Genomic DNA, 19,093 nt, shown 5'->3' on the forward strand with positions numbered 1-19,093 from the left:
AATACACATTAAACATATTTAAGAAAAGCAATCGCATTCGTTTACATACGTCTCCAGTCAATCATTTGAAATGTCTGAAAGGAATTTTGTGTATTGTTCCACACAAAGGGCAGGAAAAACTCAAATCAGATTTTCCTAACTCTATGGAGACCAACGGGATCTCCAGAGTTATCCATCCCTGAGAACGGGTTTGGTCATTTGTTCGTCTAAAATAAATCAATGAAGTGATCTACAGTGGAAGTTTCTGCCAGACTGCTTTGTGAATAAATAAGAGACAATGCAGATATCTTACAGAGGTCTATCCCACATGTTTATAAAGAACACAATGAGTCCGAAAAACATCTTGCTGAGTGGAGTACTGAATCCTATGGTTTGAAAACAGAGGCTGCCTGTGATGGAGGTTACTAGACCTGTGAATTACTTCCCGATCAGTACTGTCATAGGACCCCCTTAACCGCTGTTCCTTTCCTGTATTCCAGTGACGCGGTGAAGAAGATCGACCAGTCGGAGTTTGAAGGGTTCGAGTACATCAACCCTCTCCTGATGTCGGCCGAGGAGTGTGTGTGAACTAGGTGTGTGTGGGAGCGGACGCAGCACGCCACCTCGTGTCCTCGACGACGTCACTAGTTAGCTCTGCATGGTTACCAGACAACACGGCGATGACATCATCAAAGAGCGTCCTGCTGTTGGATAGAGGCGGAGAGCCGCCGGGGCTCTCAGACAAGAGACACTAACTTGCCAAACCAATCTCACATAGTGTGTATGTGTCACAAATGGCACCTTATACTCTACGTGTAGTGCACTAGGGAATGGGGTGCCATTTTGGATGAACGTCACTGTCCTCTTTTTTTTAACCACTAGTCTTTAAAACCTACGTTCTCTCTTAATTATTTTTGTATCATGTATCAAATCCGCACTGATTTCCTCATTGGTCATCAGAGTGCAGGCTCTCAGTAGCCAATGAGGCTTGGAGGTGGTTGGTTACCTAGGTTACTGGACACAAAGGGGGGGTGGGGGGAGAGGGACACAGACGTCCACAGAGAACAAACTAACCCTCCTCTCTTCTTCCCAGCTTGGTGGTTAATGCATACTTTATTTGTAAATAATAAGAATGATGTTTAGCCAAGGCCTTTTAACCCCAAGCCAGATCACCAGGGAACAATAGTTGAAAACTGTTTCATGTTCACTACATGTATCATGATGAGCGTTGCAGCACCATGTTTGTAGAGGACAGAAGAAGAAGAACAAGAGGACAACAGCATTAAAAAAAAAAAAAAAAACACCAATCTATATATTTTTCTCATTTTATTTAATGAAATGGCAGTCTGTACGCTGGTCAATGTCCCAAAGTGTTACGCCGTCGTCAAGCCTGTTCTACCGTCATAACCACAGGTTGGCTCACTATTGTTTACGTTTACAGTAGTCTTCGTGGCAACTTCCAGGACAGAGACGGTTCCAGGTTAAAGCGATTGCCATCTCAGCAGCCAACCAACACTAACTAACGTAGTTACTGACAAAAGGCAAATCTCAAATGGCATCCTATACTATATAAAGTGCGCAACAAAAGTACTCTACAATAACACTGCAAGATTAAGAGTTAGGGGGTTGTTATGGATACAAACACACTGTGAATGGAAGAGTTTACTGTGAGGAGAGGATTTGGATACGAGTGGGCTGGACCACTAGCTGAGTTAGGGCATAGTGTGCCATTTGGGATGCATACCCAATCTAGTGCACTACTTTTGGTCATAGCCCTATGGGCCCTGGTCAATGGGCCATTTTTATTTTTTACCTTTATTTAACTTGGCAAGTCAGTTTAAGAACAAATTCTTATTTACAATGACGGCCTCGGAACAGTGGGTTAACTGCCTTGTTCAGGGGCAGAACGACAGATTTTTACCTTGTCAGCTCAGGGATTCGATCTTGCAACCTTTCGGTTACTAGTCCAACGCTCTCACTAGTTAGCTCTGCATGGTTACTAGACAACCCGGCGATGACATCATCAAAGAGCGTCCTGCTGTCGGATAGAGAGATGTGTGTCCTAATATTAGCCAGAAAAATTATATGAATATTCTTTTTCCCTCTGTTCATTTTTAAAATAGAATGCCTTTCTGAAACTCTTGGTATATATCTGTTTTCACAATATATATATAAAAATAAAGTTTCTACAGTTTTCTCTAGTCCATGTCTGTGAATCAGTTTGAATATGAATGATAAGGATGGAGTCAGACCGTCGATCTCCTGGACCACTTCTGACACTACAGATGAAGCTCTTGAAAGAGATTTTCATCAAATCTAATAAGAAACACTATCAAAGCATTTAACAGCTTCAATTTATATTCCAAGTTCTGAATAGAGAGGTTAAAAAAAAACATTTGTTCAGTCTCAAATGGCACCCTATGCCCTATATAGCACACTTCTTTAGATCAGAGCTCTATGGGCCCTGGTGAAAAAAACAACTGCACTAAATGGAGAATAGGGTGCCATTTTGGGTGACGATTGGGTTGCTGCCAAAGTGTTTTAAAGTGGTGCCAAGTGGTGATTGGAGGAACAAACACTCTTCAGAATTTTTGTCATGTTACTTTATATTGCAATGTATTTTTTTGTAACTTTTTTTAAAAAATTAAATCAAATGTGCTGTTACTCTAATGATTGATCGCTACATTGATTGGTGATATTGTTATTGTGTGAAACCTGTTTGAAAACACTTTGATGAGGATGATGTGTGATTTCATCCAGAGGAGCCTACTGAATGCTTAACAGGATGTAAATACAGATTTCACAAAATAAACATTTTATTTCCCTCCCTGTCTGTGTTGCTGTTTGTCTCTGTTACTGGTTGTCTCGTGCTATCGCTGTCCGTCTGTCTCTCTGTTCATTGGTCTGTTAGTGTGTCTATCTCTGATACTGGTTGTCTCGTGCTATCGCTGTTCGCCTGTCTCTCTGTTACTGGTTGTCTCGTGCTATCGCTGTTCGCCTGTCTCTCTGTTACTGGTTGTCTCGTGCTATCGCTGTTCGTCTGTCTCTCTGTTACTGGTTCTCTCGTGCTATCGCTGTTCGTCTGTCTCTGTTACTGGTTCTCTCGTGCTATCGCTGTTCGTCTGTCTCTCTGTTACTGGTTGTCTCGTGCTATCGCTGTCCGTCTATCTCTCTGTTCATTGGTCTGTTAGTGTGTCTATCTCTGTTACTGGTTGTCTCGTGCTATCGCTGTTCGTCTGTCTTTCTGTTACTGGTTGTCTCGTGCTATCGCTGTCCGTCTGTCTCTCTGTTCATTGGTCTGTTAGTGTGTCTGTCTCTGTTACTGGTTGTCTCGTGCTATCGCTGTCCGTCTGTCTCTCTGTTACTGGTTGTCTCGTGCTATCGCTGTCCGTCTGTCTCTCTGTTCATTGGTCTGTTAGTGTGTCTATCTCTGATACTGGTTGTCTCGTGCTATCGCTGTTCGCCTGTCTCTCTGTTACTGGTTGTCTCGTGCTATCGCTGTTCGTCTGTCTCTCTGTTACTGGTTCTCTCGTGCTATCGCTGTTCGTCTGTCTCTCTGTTACTGGTTCTCTCGTGCTATCGCTGTTCGTCTGTCTCTCTGTTACTGGTTGTCTCGTGCTATCGCTGTTCGTCTGTCTCTCTGTTACTGGTTGTCTAGTGCTATCGCTGTCCGTCTGTCTCTCTGTTCATTGGTCTGTTAGTATGTCTGTCTCTGTTACTGGTTGTCTCGTGCTATCGCTGTTCGTCTGTCTCTCTGTTACTTGTTGTCTCGTGCTATCGCTGTTCGTCTGTCTCTCTGTTACTGGTTGTCTCGTGCTATCGCTGTTCGTCTGCCTCTCTGTTACTGGTTGTCTCGTGCTATCGCTGTTCGTCTGTCTCTCTGTTACTGGTTGTCTCGTGCTATCGCTGTCCGTCTGTCTCTCTGTTCATTGGTCTGTTAGTGTGTCTATCTCTGATACTGGTTGTCTCGTGCTATCGCTGTTCGCCTGTCTCTCTGTTACTGGTTGTCTCGTGCTATCGCTGTTCGTCTGTCTCTCTGTTACTGGTTGTCTAGTGCTATCGCTGTCCGTCTGTCTCTCTGTTCATTGGTCTGTTAGTGTGTCTATCTCTGTTACTGGTTGTCTCGTGCTATCGCTGTTCGTCTGTCTTTCTGTTACTGGTTGTCTCGTGCTATCGCTGTCCGTCTGTCTCTCTGTTCATTGGTCTGTTAGTGTGTCTGTCTCTGTTACTGGTTGTCTCGTGCTATCGCTGCCCGTCTGTCTCTCTGTTACTTGTTGTCTCGTGCTATCGCTGTTCGTCTGTCTCTCTGTTACTGGTTGTCTCGTGCTATCGCTGTTCGTCTGTCTCTCTGTTCATTGGTCTGTTAGTGTGTCTGTCTCTGTTACTGGTTGTCTCGTGCTATCGCTGTTCGTCTGTCTCTCTGTTACTGGTTGTCTCGTGCTATCGCTGTTCGTCTGTCTCTCTGTTACTGGTTGTCTCGTGCTATCGCTGTTCGTCTGTCTCTCTGTTCATTGGTCTGTCAGTGTGTCTGTCGCTGTTTGTCTGTCAGTGTGTGTCTATGTCCGTCTGGCTGGCTCGCTGTGTCTGTCCATCTGCCTGTTTGTCCTGTCCATCTCTGTCTACCTGACTAGGTGTCCGTCTCTGTCAATCTGTCTGCCTGACTAGGTGTCTGTCTGTTTTACCGATACCTGTTTTATGTTTTAAATGAACCTGAGAGGTAGATCACAAAGCAGTTTCATTAGGCTTGATAAACACTAAGAGTTCTAGATTCTGTCTAAATCCACACTGCAGCAGCAGCTTGTCTCCTGTAGTCATGTGATGTGACGTTGCCAGACGTTTGGCTCCCTCAGGTAAAAGGTCACTGTCACGAGAGCTGTCCTCTTTCCTCTGCCCTCCTCGGTCTCCTCTGCCCTCCTCGGTCTCCTCTGCCCTCCTCGGTCTCCTCTTCTCTCTCCTCGGTTTCCTCGGTCTCCTCTTCTCTCTCCTCGGTTTCCTCGGCCTCCTCTTCTCTCTCCTCTGCCCTCCTCGGTCTCCTCTTCTCTCCTCTGCGCTCACCTGCCGTTCTTAACCCTCTAACACAGTGGTTCTTAAACCTCGGGGATACCCAGACATTTCATAGTTTTGTTGTAGCCCTGAACTAGTTTACCTGATTTAAGTAGTCAAGGGCTTGAGGATTAGTTGACAAGTTGAATCAGGTTTGATCTGGAATACATCAAATAAATGGAATGGCTGGGGGTCCCTGAGGAAGTTGGAGAACCTCTGCTCTCCTCTACTTTCTCTCACCTCTACTCTCTCTTTCTCCTCTACCCTTCTCTCTCTTTCTTCTCTACCCTTCTCGCTCTTTCTCCTCTCTCCTACCCTTCTCTCTCTTTCTCCTCTCTCCTACCCTTCTCTCTCTTTCTCCCCTCTCCTACCCTTCTCTCTCTTTCTCCTCTACCCTTCTCTCTCTTTCTTCTCTACCCTTCTCTCTCTTTCTTCTCTACCCTTCTCGCTCTTTCTCCTCTCTCCTACCCTTCTCTCTCTTTCTCCTCTACCCTTCTCTCTCTCTCCTACCCTTCGCTCTCTGTCTCTCTCGTTATTATATCTCAACGGTTTCATCAACACCCCTTGTCTCCCAATCTAAAAGCCTGGGTGGAAAATATATTGTAAAACCGCATGCGATACTGTACTGTAAATCAAACTTCCTCCATGAAGGACATAAAGGGATACATGTCTCTTCCCATAATCCTGTTCTTCTAAAACTCTGGCCTTCTCAGGTGCTACGCTGCAGCATCACCCCTCACCATCTCAGCCCCTGGAACACAGAGGGTGTGTCACAAATGTCACCCTATTCCCTACATAGTTCACCACTGTTGACCAGGGTCCGTAGGGCTCTGGTCAAAAGTAGTGCACTATGTAAGGAGTAGGATGACATTTGGGATGCAGGCTGTATAGTTAATGATGTAAAACGGTGGAGGATCTGAAAAACATCCTGCTTTAATTGCTCTTATCTTGTCTGCTACCCCCCCCCCCCCCCCCCCCCCCCCCCCCACCTAGAGGGGTTTAATTAAGCAATAAAACAATCTATCTACTGTTCTGTTCAGCAGGAAAAACACAACGACCCCTTTTGTTAAACACACACTGTAATGTGTAGTGTACTTCTCGGTGTTGCAGTGCATGCCAATGTGCGTACCAAATGTCACTATTCCGTATATAGTGCACCATAGGGCTCTGGTCAAAAGTAGTGCACTACATATAGGGAATAGGGTGTGATTTGTGATATGTGTATGTACTTCAAGGTGCTACATTCTACTACATACTAAACACAGTCTTGGAGGCAACGTTATCATCATAGCTAATGACACTCTATGACTCTGTTGAATCAGTGTGTGTGATCCAACAACCTTCTTGGTCTTTGTCAATAAATCAACGATGAGTCATTGTCGTCACATCCCCCACACCACATAGCGCTGCGGGATTCAGAGAGCTGCTATGTACAGATTGGTTTCGGTAATAGTGTGTGTTTTACTACTGTCATTATAAATGATATAGTGACGGCATCTCCAGTGTCATTCATTCAATTTATCAGCCACTGCGTCTAAAATGATTGTTAATATTGCCACTTTAGTGTGAACACAATATTCTTACCTTTTCTACTCAAGTTGAATCGTACTACCAAGCATGCACAGAACACTGGGGGTCAGAGGTGAGGACAGGGACTGGGGGTCAGAGGTGAGGACAGGGACTGGGGGTCAGAGGTGGTGACAGGGACTTGGGGTCAGAGGTGGTGACAGGGACTGGGGGTCAGAGATGGTGACAGGGACTAGGGGTCAGAGATGGTGACAGGGACTAGGGGTCAGAGATGGTGACAGGAACTAGGGGTCAGGTGGAGACAGGGACTGGGGGTCAGATGTGGAGACAGGGACTCGGGGTCAGATGTGGAGACAGGGACTCGGGGTCAGAGGTGGAGACAGGGACTGGGGGTCAGAGGTGGTGACAGGGACTGGGGGTCAGAGGTGGTGACAGGGACTCGGGGTCAGAGGTGGTGACAGGGACTCGGGGTCAGAGGTGGAGACATGGGGTTCATTCATTTATGATTGATCATAGAGTCTAGTTTAGTGATTTTATTTCATTGGTACATAGAGAATGTGTGTATGACAGCTGGGCAGCAATAGAATAAGGATCTGGTCATAGGTGTCATATAGAGTGTCTGGACGGCTTCCCTGAAGACACAGAGGATTTATCCATATTCTACCCAGAATATATCCTGTAAAATATGTGAATAGATTTCATTCTATGTGTACTGCTGGTTTTGCGGCCCGAGTGGAATAAATATAATTCCCCTTTGAAGTAAATCAATAAAACAAAAGATTTGTGAAAGTATTGAACATTTCCCACAATATGCCAGAATTCAACTGTATATTTACTACTAATCCAGACATATCTTGTTATATGCCTAGACCTCGTCCTGCAATATTCTAATGAAGTGTGGCTTTTAATAAATAAACGGTTCTAATAGACTTAAACAAGAGATGGCGGTAGAATGTGTTGTGAGGTCTTATTCCCCCAGGGTGCACTTAGTGTCAGGCTCAATAGGAGTTGAGACAGAGCCCAGGCTAACAGAGAGGTTCATCAATGTGCTAGCTAGTAACTCCACTCTGTTCTCCTACTCTTTTCCTTTCCCAGTCCTCTGACCATGCCACAACAACTGTTGTGTCCCAAATGGCACCCTATTCACTATGTTGTGCACTACTTTTGCCCAGAGCCCTTACTCTACCACCTCAGCCAACAGCTCTGTGTTTATCAGGACCTAATGAACATTCAGCATTGGCTATTTTATTGTACGTATGAGATACATGTTTTATCACAGCAGCAGCACACCTTGTGATGTTATTACAGGGAAATCAATGTCTCTTGTGCTCTGCGGCTGGATAGGAGGAGAGAGTGTGTCCCAAATTGATCCCTATACTGTATAATGTGTTAGAATGTTGACCAGGCTGGGCCCATGGGGCTTTGGATCAAAATGTATGCACTATGAAGGAACTAGTGTGCCATTTGTGTTTCAGACAGAATGTACACTGTTACACAGCTATGGCTTCAAGCTCTCACAATACATCTGCTGACCTCGCTGTCGTATGAGAGCCAGCCTGGAGGTGCTGGCCGGGGTCGTTTATCAAACCTTTATCATGCCGCTCACAAACAGACACACAAAAGAAACGTACTTGCACACATACGCACATTAGGCTGTGACATCAGAGTGTGAGTCAGACCGTCAGACAGACAGTGAGGGAGAATAACGTGTCCTCTCTCTCGCAGGCAGGCAGCTCGATAAGCCTCTCAATGAACAGCCTCTCAGTGTACAGCCACCGTCTGATTAACAGTTACATGACAAGGCTCAGGGGGCATCCCAAATGGCACCCTATTCCCTATACAGTACACTACTTTTGACCAGGGCCCAAAGGGCTTTGGTGAAAAGTAGTGCACTATGTAGGGAATAGGGTGCCATTTGGGATGCACACTCTCTCGGCTGGGGGGCAGTTGGGTTTAATTTGGGAGAAAAGCTGTGAGGACATGGACAAATCACAGAGAGATCTTTAATTGCTAGGACAAAAATATCTTGTGAAAATGTAAATGTTTTTATAACTGACCATAAAACAAATTGAGGTTTAAATGAATGGCATCTTTAAACAATCAAAGAGCTTAAATTATGTTGTAAGTAGCTCTATCTGCCTTAGACTAAACTTTTGACATTTCCTTTTTGTAGCAGTTGATGTAATTCTTCAATAACACAAACCCCAAAGGAAATCTGGGGGAGGAAAATAGGTTTATTCGAAGAGGACAAATCATACGGGGAGGTAGATGGTCATTCTCCTCTGTCCTCAGTGATGCTCTCATGTGGTTCTCTCCAGTGGATCTCTCCTGTCGTTCTCTCCTGTGATTATCTCCCCAGAACAAAAGGACAGGATCTAGTTTTATAACCCAGCCCTAGCCTGTGGTTGACCAATTAGAAGTCCTTGCGGTACAACTGGGCCAATGGCCAAATAACAAGTATCCTGTTTCAGGCTCACTGTATAGACAAATTCCTCCCATGTCTCTGACCCATTGATAAATAATTCCCTATTACAGAAAAAAAACACTATTTCCATTAATCGTTAATTCAATTGACTTCTCGTCCTTTTGACCTCTCGTACTCTGTCTCTGCGTTGTGTATTTATCTTCAAAATATTTGTATACTTTCTTACAGTGACTTGCGAAAGTATTCACCCCCTTGGCATTTTTCCTATTTTGTTGCCTTACAACCTGGAATTAAAATTTGTATCATCTGATTTACACAACATGCCTACCATTTTGAGGATGCAACATATTTTTTATTGTGAAACAAACAAGAAATAAGACAAAAAAACAGAACTTGAGTGTGCATAACTATTCACCCCCCCAAAGTCAATACTTTGTAGAGCCACCTTTTACAGCAATTACAGCTGCAAGTCTCTTGGGGTATTTCTCTATAAGCTTGACATCTATCCGCTGGGATTTTTGCCCATTCTTCAAGGCAAAACTGTTCCAGCTCCTTCAAGTTAGATGGGTTCCGCTGGTGTACAGCAATCTTTAAGTCATACCACAGATTCTCAATTGGATTGAGGTCTGGGCTTTGACTAGACCATTCCAAGACATTTAAATGTTTCCCCTTAAACCACTCGAGTGTTGCTTTAGCAGTATGCTTAGGGTCATTGTCCTGCTGGATGGTGAACCTCCGTCCCAGTCTCAAATCACTGGAAGACTGAAACAGGTTTCCCTCAATAATTTCCCTGTATTTAACACCATTCATCCTTCCTTCAATTCTGACCAGTTTCCCAGTTCCTGCCGATGAAAAACATCCCCAAAGCATGATGCTGCCACCACCATGCTTCACTGTGGGGATGGGGTGATGAGAGGTGTTGGGTTTGCACCAGACATAGCATTTTCCTTGATGGCCAAAAAGCTCAATTTTAGTCTCATCTGACCAGAGTACCTTCTTCCATATGTTTGGGGAGTCTCCCACATGCCTTATGGCGAACACCAAACGTGTTTGCTTATTTTTTTTTTTAAGCAATGGCTTTTTTTCTGGCCCCTCTTCCGTAAAGCACAGCTCTGTGGAGTGTACGGCTTAAAGTGGTCCTATGGATAGATACTCCAATCTCTGCTGTGGAGCTTTGCAGCTCCCTAAGGGTTATCTTTGGTCCCTTTGTTGCCTCTCGGATTAAGCCCTCCTTGCCTGGTCTATGAGTTTTGGCCTCTGCCTCTCTTGGCAGGTTTGTTTTGGTGCCATATTCTTTCCATTTTTTAATAATGCATTCAATGGTGCTCTGTGGGATGTTCAAAGTTTCAGATATTTTTTTATAACCCAACTCTGATCTGTACTTCTCCAAAACTTTGTCCCTGACCTGTTTGGAGAGCTCCTTGGTCTTCATGGTGCCACTTGCTTAGTGGTGTTGCAGACTTCAGGGTCTTTCAGAATAGGTGTATAGGTGTATGAATAGGTGTATGATCTCACTGAGCTCATGTGACAGATCATGTGACACTTAGATTGCACACAGGTGGACTTTATTTAACTAATTATGTGACTTCTGAAGGTAATTGGCACCAGATCGTATTTAGGGACTTAATAGCAAATGGGGTGAATACATATGCACGCACCACTTTTCCGTTTTTTATTTTTTAGAATTTTTTGAAATAAGTAATTTTTTTCATTTCACTTCAACAATTTGGACTATTTTGTGTATGTCTAATACATGTTAATCTATTTAAATTACAGGTTGTAATGCAACAATATAGGAAAAATGCCAAGGTGGATGAATTATTTTGCAAGGCACTGTACTTATATTGAAACTGGAATCATTAATGGTAAAACAGCCACGTCCGTTTACAATATTATAACCTAACGTGTGAGGCATAACAGAAACGCCTGAGCAGAGTTCCCATATCCGGTGTTCAGCAGAAAAGGAAGTTACGTTGAAAATATCTGAATGCCTGAAAACTAGAACATCCCATTGTTGGCAACTCCTCTAAGGCTCACAATATTACAACAACAAAGATGTTACTGTAAACAACCAACACTGTTCCCCCCCCCCCCCCCCCCAGACATCCTCGCACCCGCGATAGAAGAGCACAATATGTACTGCAATTATATTTTTCATGCTCCTCAGCTCTGCAACAAAAACAAAAACTGTGGTGGGGTGGCCAGTGGCGCTGTTTCCCCCTACTGCGGATTCCATTTTCTATTTGTACTGCCAATCTCTCTAATGAAGAGAGGGATTGCCTAGTGCAGGGTTTCGCAAACTGCGGCCTGTGGGTCAGATTCAATGGGAGGTTTGAGTAAAATACAAAAAATACATTTTGAGAGGGGTGATGACTAATTTGGGTAAAAATTTACACACACTTGAAAGTCTAAAACGAGATAGAAAGTATGTAGAAAGTATCATGGATTTATATATTTCAAAATAACTGCAATTTTTCTGGCCCGCAAATAGATTTTGACAAACAAATCATACCACAACAAAATGTGCTGCCCTCCATTGAATTTCAAAATGTCGGTCTGGGCCTTGAGCAAAAAGGTTTGCCCACACCTGGCCTAGTGTATATAATGTGAGTCTAATATGAAATATTACACATTTACATATAGCCTATAGGGAAACTGCCCTAGCCCTTCTGATTCTCAGGGAGGGGGTAGGGCTTTAAACATGGTAGTCAGTGTGTGGACAGTAGATAGAGCTGAAACCATAGCACCGCAGCCCTTCCCTTTCCACATATCATATTCAAAAAAAAGCCAATGACTCATCCATGATACAGGACAAAGTCTGAGGAAGCCCCAGCCAGCAGCAACGCAGTCACAGGCGTAAATCATTAATAGGTGCATCCTAAATGGCACTCTATTTGTTATTTTTTTATTTTTATTTTTATTTTTTTTACATTTCGCTATATATAGTGCACTACAGCCCTGTGGACCAGGGCCCTACTTTTGACCAGGGCCCTACTTTTGACCAGGGCCCTACGTTTGACCAGGGCCCTACTTTTGACCAGGGCCCTACTTTTGACCAGGGCCCTACGTTTGACCAGGGCCCTACGTTTGACCAGGGCCCTACGTTTGACCAGGGCCCTACTTTTGACCAGGGCCCATAGGGTTCTGGTCAAAATAGTGGACTCTGTCGGCCAGAAATAGGTTGCCATTTGGAACGCATCTCTAATTATCAGCCCTGTCAGAGCAGAGGCCACAAGCAGCCCTACATGTTTTTTTTTTGAGGGGGCACTGATCATTCCCCATATCTATTATATATATTTTTTTATTAATTATGAATTGTGTGTAAAATATATTGTATATATTTCATGTACAAATGTATTAGAAAATAAGGGCGCTGTGTTCTGCCCTCTCAGTTTCAATGGGCCTGACGCCTCAGTTCAATCAATCCAGACAAGACATTTCAGCCAAACTCCACATTCATTAACACAGTGAGCAATCCACCTCTTTTACGCCCCACTCTCATCACAGGCACCAGCTAGTGAATCACACAGCTATGACTTTAACTGGCGCCAGGTCTAAGGTATGACTTATTGACATTGCAGGTAAACATAATTTCCCTCGCTTTCTTCATTTTGCTGGGGAAATGCATTCTGAATAGATACTGTAAGTGTAACATTTTAAATAGAATGGGGAGAGGTTTTTATGGGGGGGGGGGTCCCAAAATGACCTCAGCTTGGTAAATGGATTTGATGTGTTGTATTTTATCTCTTATCCTCAAACAACCTTTCGTATGTTTCTTTCCTATGTTTACAAACTTGACTGAAAGCCCAAATTCATTGTGTTGTTTGGTGTGATCAGCTGCCAAACTAATGTCACCCCAGGACATGATGTTACTGGGAAAAAGATCAACAAAGTGTTAAAACATAACAAATAAACCAAACAATATGAACCAAATAGATATATTATAAATAAAATATGGTATAGTATAGATATGCCTGTGTATGTTGATAATTGTTTTAAATAATTTAATAATAAGATAATTGTTTTAAATAGAACATATTCTTAATAGTGGGCCATTTACAGAGTGTAAACCTTAGTTAATATGTAACCTAAATATACTAGACTCAAGGACATCAAGAACAGAACGAATGCGAATCCAAACAAATCGTTATATGGCCGGGTTATATGGTTGGTGAGGCGCTCTCGCTCTCACTCACTCACTTAGTACTGCAGATGTGCTACACAAACCAAGCCAGACTGCCAGACTGCGAGACAGACAGACAGACACCCCCGCACAGTTTCCGTGAAATGCCCAATTCGAGTCTGGGTGACGTATCATCATCATTAGGTTGTGTTGTGACGTTGTAGGGCTCTAGCAGTAGTGGTTTCTAGCTGTAGCTTGTTGATGGTCGGTAGAACCGAATGAAGAGAAGCCGAAACGACCTCATTCAGGCAAGTCTTTTTAAACTGGTTTCTGTACGTTGTGATTCGCTTGATGTAAATATGTAATTTATCACGTTTTCATTTTTGTTTATTTGACGTTTTTTCTGAAATGGAGTTATGATTTGAGGCTTTAACAAGCGGTCGCTAGTAAAGGTTAGCTATCCTTGGCTAGCTGGCTTTGGCTTCACACAGCGTTGCGGTTGGGTGTGTAGTCAGTGGCCATGCTAAGCTAACTTCAGTCCCCGTTTGCCCAACTGGCTTCAATATACATTTGAGGTTAAAGTTGAGCGAAAACGATGTTAATTTGAGTTATCGAATTGGCTTTGTGGTTTCTCTTACGCAGTCCTCATATGTTGCCGTAATTACCCCCCCTCAACATTTAATTAACCCACACAATTCGCTATTGTATCAGTTTTATATTCCGAAATACTTAACGTTATTTGTCGTGGTTCGTTGGTGTAAAATACACCACAGCCTTGGCTTTAACTTGCTAGCACATTTGTTTGTATTCAGACGTGTTGGCTAAATTTGTTGCTAACGTTAGCTAAGCCCGGAATGTTGTTCTACGTTCAGCTAGCTAACGACGTTAACGTTAGTTGGTAATTAATTGTAGGTCGGTGTTAGACAGTCTCGTAGCAGACAGCAACCCAGCCAGTGAATGTCATTATCAGTACTGTCTGCATACCAGTGCCATGACCGTGGCGAGCCAGAGGAGGGGAAGTACAGTTTGAAGACGAGGGGGAGAGAGAGAAAGGGAGTTTGGAGAGGAAAGGAATGAATGGAGCTGTGCGCGTTGTCCTTGCTAGCTACGAAGGGGACACTGTGCGAGATGGAGAAAAAAACAGGGTAAGGGACCCTCGAATCTCAACGTCCATTTTATTAGATTTTTTTTATATTTTCAGGAGATAATTGACGTCTTTTGAATATTAATATTAACAACCCTGTTAAAAAAATGACTATACAACTATATTTGTGTTGCGTGGAAACATTTCCGTTTTGGTTGGAAGTCAACGCGTGAATCAAGGGTGGTGAAGCTCTCCTTGAACCTGTTCTCCTCCATTGCATTGGTGAAGCATTCGGTATTATTGCATTTAATTATGACGCGGAGCCATACTAGGGAATGGGATTTTTAACAATAACTACGACCACCTGGTCTGCAGCCCCGTTTTTTGTACCCCGATAGTTGCTTCCTTTGGTGGAAAGATCTGTACACTGTAGTTACTGCATGGATGTCAGTCAGTCAGTGGTGCTGCTGGTAGAATGCTGTACTGTCGTCCGCACACGGCTACTGAATGCGCCGTTAAAGACATTCGACTGCCTAAATGCAGTATTTATATATTTTTGCCCTATATGTTTGTCTTTGACAGTCACTTAAAAAAAAAAAAATGGATGATATTGCTCACACAAGCACTCAATGTGATTGTAGCTAGTTAAATGGGAGGCTGCTTGTCATGTTGTCGCTGAATGTTGAGGGTTTCCACTGAAATGCTGTAGATATATTTTCCTAATGTTGGATTACAGTAGTTAACACAGTGAACTGTATTTACTGTTAATACAACGGTCCTTTAGGTATACACCGTTTATTATAGTCGGAGTTATGCGCTTTAAATGCAGCTAGATTCTGCGGTGTAGGGAAAATACCATGTTCAACATCCATTGAATGTCACACTGCGTTTCAGTAACGTAGCAATTGACCCTTCACTAAGCCCCGCCCCAGGATTTCCGGTAAGCTTTCTCGGTGGTCCAGTTGATAGCAACAGTCCTCTAGTCTGACACCTTGAACAAGCTCATGTTTAAATCTCATAAAAACCCAGTAAATGAGGCCTACGGCAAAAACTGAGTATTCATTAAAAAAAAGTATTTAAATGGCTGAGTAATTTAACAGGGAAAATTGTTACTAGGATGCACCAGGTGTGAACTTTTTGTGACAGTATTTAGTGACCTAGAGAGGGGCCAGAGAGACAAGCTATATACTAGTTGTCTTGCTACCTGGTTGGTTTAACTTGACAAAACTAGCACTTTCTGTTGGAAATGGAATGGTGATTTTACTGCCTTTGGGTGAAAACGTGGGATGTGAATTGCCCCATGGGGTTCAATGAAAAGGGCTGAATGGGGAGATGTTTGGGTGGTGAGGTATGGGTATGCTAATTGTCTTTTTGCCCCCAGTGGGTCCGTTGAGCCACTCAAACCCTCAAACAGGATAGCCCCCCCCCCCCCCCCCCCCCAGATAATACACCTTAAATATATACATAATTTTTTTTGCAACCCCCCCAAACATTTTACTTTCATAATCGGTTGTAATTAGTCTAATTCTATCAAATAAAATGTTATTCGTCACATGCTTTGTAAACAACTGGTGTAGTCTAACAATGAAACGCTTGGGCCCTTTCCCAACAATGCAGAGATAAAAATATTAGAAAAGTAAAACGCCTATTAATTAAATACACTGAGTAAAGAAACTTGGCTATATACACGGGGTAACACTACCCAGTCGATGTGCTGGGGTACAAGGTAATTGAGGTAGATATGTACATATAGGTAGTGGTAAAGTGACAAGGCAACAGGATAGATAATAAACAGTAGCAGCAGCGCATGTGGTGAGTCAAGAGTTAGTGCAAAAAAAGGGTCAATGCAGATTGTTCTCTCTGCTACCAGGCTCTCGGACTGTCTATGACTTGCGTGGCTGGAGTCTTTAACAATTCCTTTTACACATGGAATACATTTTAATATAGTTAGAGTTTTACTGACGAGGGGGGGGGGGGGTATAGTCCCCCCTCGTTTCCTCTCTTGGTTTGTGTTAACGCCTGAACCTTTCCCATCCCCTACAGGAAGCAGACAGAGACTTAGACGCAACAATCTGAACAGAAACACTGCAGTCTCCACCATGTACCTTTCTGAACACCAGAAGATCTGGAACATTTGAAAAGATACTAACAAAACCCACATAGACTACTCAACAGGGGACTAATAGATCCAAGTGAAGGGGGTAGTGGAAAGACTCATCCGTAGCTCTAACTCTGACATGGCCAGTACTCAGACGAGTCTGAAAACCCCATTCGAAGACCTGACCTCGTTCAAGGGCAACATGAAGCAGCTGTACCGTGAGAGAATAGAAGACGTGCCCATTAAGAAGAGGCTGATGGCTGAGATGAACCTGAAGCGCCGAAGCCTGGACCCTCTGCCCCCCCTGCCCTGGACCCCCAAGGTAAAGAGGGAGGCTGAGGAAGAGCAGGACCGGGAGGTGGATCCAGGCATGACTAGATCAATAGAGATGGACAGTAGGGGGGAGTTCCAGGTATGTGGAGCGAAAGCTTTAGACCTGAGCCCTGGGCTGAAACACACGCTGGCAGCCTTCACTCTCAGCAGCGCGCGCTCTCTGGGGGGCCCAGCAGCCTTCTCAGCCCGCTCTGGCCACGAAGCATCCTCCTCCCCCGGCCCTGGTTCCTACCCTGGCATGGCACCTCTACCCTCCCCTCCTGTGCTGGGCGGTATACCCCTGCTGGTGCCCAGTGACAGCTCCACGGAACTCAGCCACTCCCTTCTCGAAGGAGAATCCATCTCGTGCTTCGCCGTCGGCGGGGAGAAGCGCCTCTGCCTCCCCCAGGTGCTCAACTCGGTTCTCCGCCACTTCTCCTTGCAGCAGATCAATTCGGTGTGCGACGAGCTCTATGTGTACTGCTCGCGCTGCGACGGGGAACAGCTCCACATACTCAAGGTGCTGGGTATTTTACCCTTCAATGCTCCGTCCTGCGGCCTCATCACCTTAACTGACGCCCAACGCCTCTGCAACGCCCTCCTCCGCCCGGGGGCTGTACTCCCCTCCGAACCCGTCACCAAGCTACCCGGCCAGGAGCTCCTCAAGGAGACGGAGGCCAGCTTCCAGGTGGAGCACCAGTGTCTGGGGAAATGCCAGGGTCTGTTCGTTCCCCAATTCTACGCCAAGCCCGAGTCGCCCTGTATTCAGTGCGTGGAATGCCAGCTGCTCTTCTCTCCACAGAAGTTTGTGATGCACTCTCACAAGTCGCCGGACAAGAGGACCTGTCACTGGGGCTTTGACTCGGCCAAATGGCCGTGCTACCTGCAGCTGGGGAGGAAGTACCTGGGAACGGCAGAGGAACCGCAGCTCAAACAGCTGTTGGAGGACATGAAGGACAAGTTCCACTACAACCGAACCAGCGACAAAGTAAGTAACGAATGACTTCTTATTGTGTTTCTGAACAGATATGTTTGCGTTAGACTACTAGTGTGGTTACACTGTCATTGGTAGAGTCTAGAGAAACCAGCCCTTGCTGTGTGTAAGACGATACATAGGGGACAGGTGACATTCTTCCTGCTGCCCGTATGGTGAGTTTTCATTGAATATTTACCCTATTGTATTTTACCCAAAATACTCAGACTTTTCTGTTTCCATCTATGCAGACCAGCACCCGTGTCTCACTGGGGCATGGCTCTGGCGGTTCTGCTCTGACCTTGGGCCGATCTCAGGCCCTGGGTACTTTTCAGCTGGCATGGCAGGTAGCTTAGCGGTTAAGAGTGTTGGGCCAGTAAGCGAAAGGTCGCTGGTTTGAAATCCCTGAGCTGACTAGGTGAAAAATCAGTCTGTGCTCTTGAGCATGGCACGTAACCCTAATTGCTCCTGTAAATCGCTTTGGATAAGAGTGTCTGCTAAATGACATAAATGTGAATTTACATAACAAGGGCTAACTGAACTTAAGCACTTTCTCACAAAGCAAATGTCTAATTTTATTGGTCAAACACACATATGTAGCATGTGCTGTTGTTGATTATGCTCGCCCCAAGCCTTTAGTGTCACATTCCTGGTGGAAACACAACAACACTAGCGCTGACATCTACATGGAAACACAACAACACTAGCGCTGACATCTACATGGAAACACTAGCGCTGACATCTACATGGAAACACAACAACACTAGCGCTGACATCTACATGGAAACACAACAACACTAGCGCTGACATCTACATGGAAACACAACAACACTAGCGCTGACATCTACATGGAAACACTAGCGCTGACATCTACATGGAAACACAACAACACTAGCGCTGACATCTACATGGAAACACAACAACACTAGGGCTGACATCTACATGGAAACACTAGCGCTGACATCTACATGGAAACACAACAACACTAGCGCTGACATCTACATGGAAACACAACAACACTAGCGCTGACATCTACATGGAAACACAACAACACTAGCGCTGACATCTACATGGAAACACTAGCGCTGACATCTACGTGGAAACACAACAACACTAGCGCTGACATCTACATGGAAACACAACAACACTAGCGCTGACATCTACATGGAAACACAACAACACTAGCGCTGACATCTACATGGAAACACAACAACACTAGCGCTGACATCTACATGGAAACACTAGCGCTGACATCTACATGGAAACACAACAACACTAGCGCTGACATCTACATGGAAACACAACAACACTAGGGCTGACATCTACATGGAAACACTAGCGCTGACATCTACATGGAAACACAACAACACTAGCGCTGACATCTACATGGAAACACAACAACACTAGCGCTGACATCTACATGGAAACACAACAACACTAGCGCTGACATCTACATGGAAACACTAGCGCTGACATCTACGTGGAAACACAACAACACTAGCGCTGACATCTACATGGAAACACAACAA

General features: G+C 44.5%; 2 protein-coding genes across 5 annotated transcripts in view; both read left to right on the forward strand.

Annotated features, from left to right (window-relative positions):
- Positions 1 to 1,796, forward strand: part of LOC120056151 (protein kinase C iota type-like) — a 33,672-nt gene extending 31,876 nt beyond the window's left edge. The window contains exon 16 of the mRNA XM_039004358.1: positions 480 to 1,796. Within this exon, the coding sequence (XP_038860286.1) occupies positions 480 to 567 (88 nt within the window). The 3' untranslated portion in view covers positions 568 to 1,796. The remainder of the gene's footprint in view (positions 1 to 479) is intronic.
- A 12,110-nt stretch (positions 1,797 to 13,906) lies between these two features.
- Positions 13,907 to 19,093, forward strand: part of LOC120056153 (ski-like protein) — a 37,422-nt gene continuing 32,235 nt past the window's right edge. For 2 of the 4 annotated variants that reach the window (XM_039004361.1, XM_039004362.1), the window contains exons 1-2: positions 13,908 to 14,242; positions 16,225 to 17,579. In XM_039004361.1, coding sequence (XP_038860289.1) covers positions 16,419 to 17,579 — 1,161 coding nt within the window. In that variant the 5' untranslated portion in view covers positions 13,908 to 14,242; positions 16,225 to 16,418. Of the gene's footprint in view, positions 14,243 to 16,224; positions 17,580 to 19,093 lie in introns of all 4 variants that reach the window. The other 2 variants (XM_039004360.1, XM_039004359.1) reach the window with 2 other exon arrangements.

Source organism: Salvelinus namaycush, chromosome 11, assembly GCF_016432855.1.
Source record: "Salvelinus namaycush isolate Seneca chromosome 11, SaNama_1.0, whole genome shotgun sequence".
NCBI lineage: Eukaryota > Metazoa > Chordata > Actinopteri > Salmoniformes > Salmonidae > Salvelinus > Salvelinus namaycush.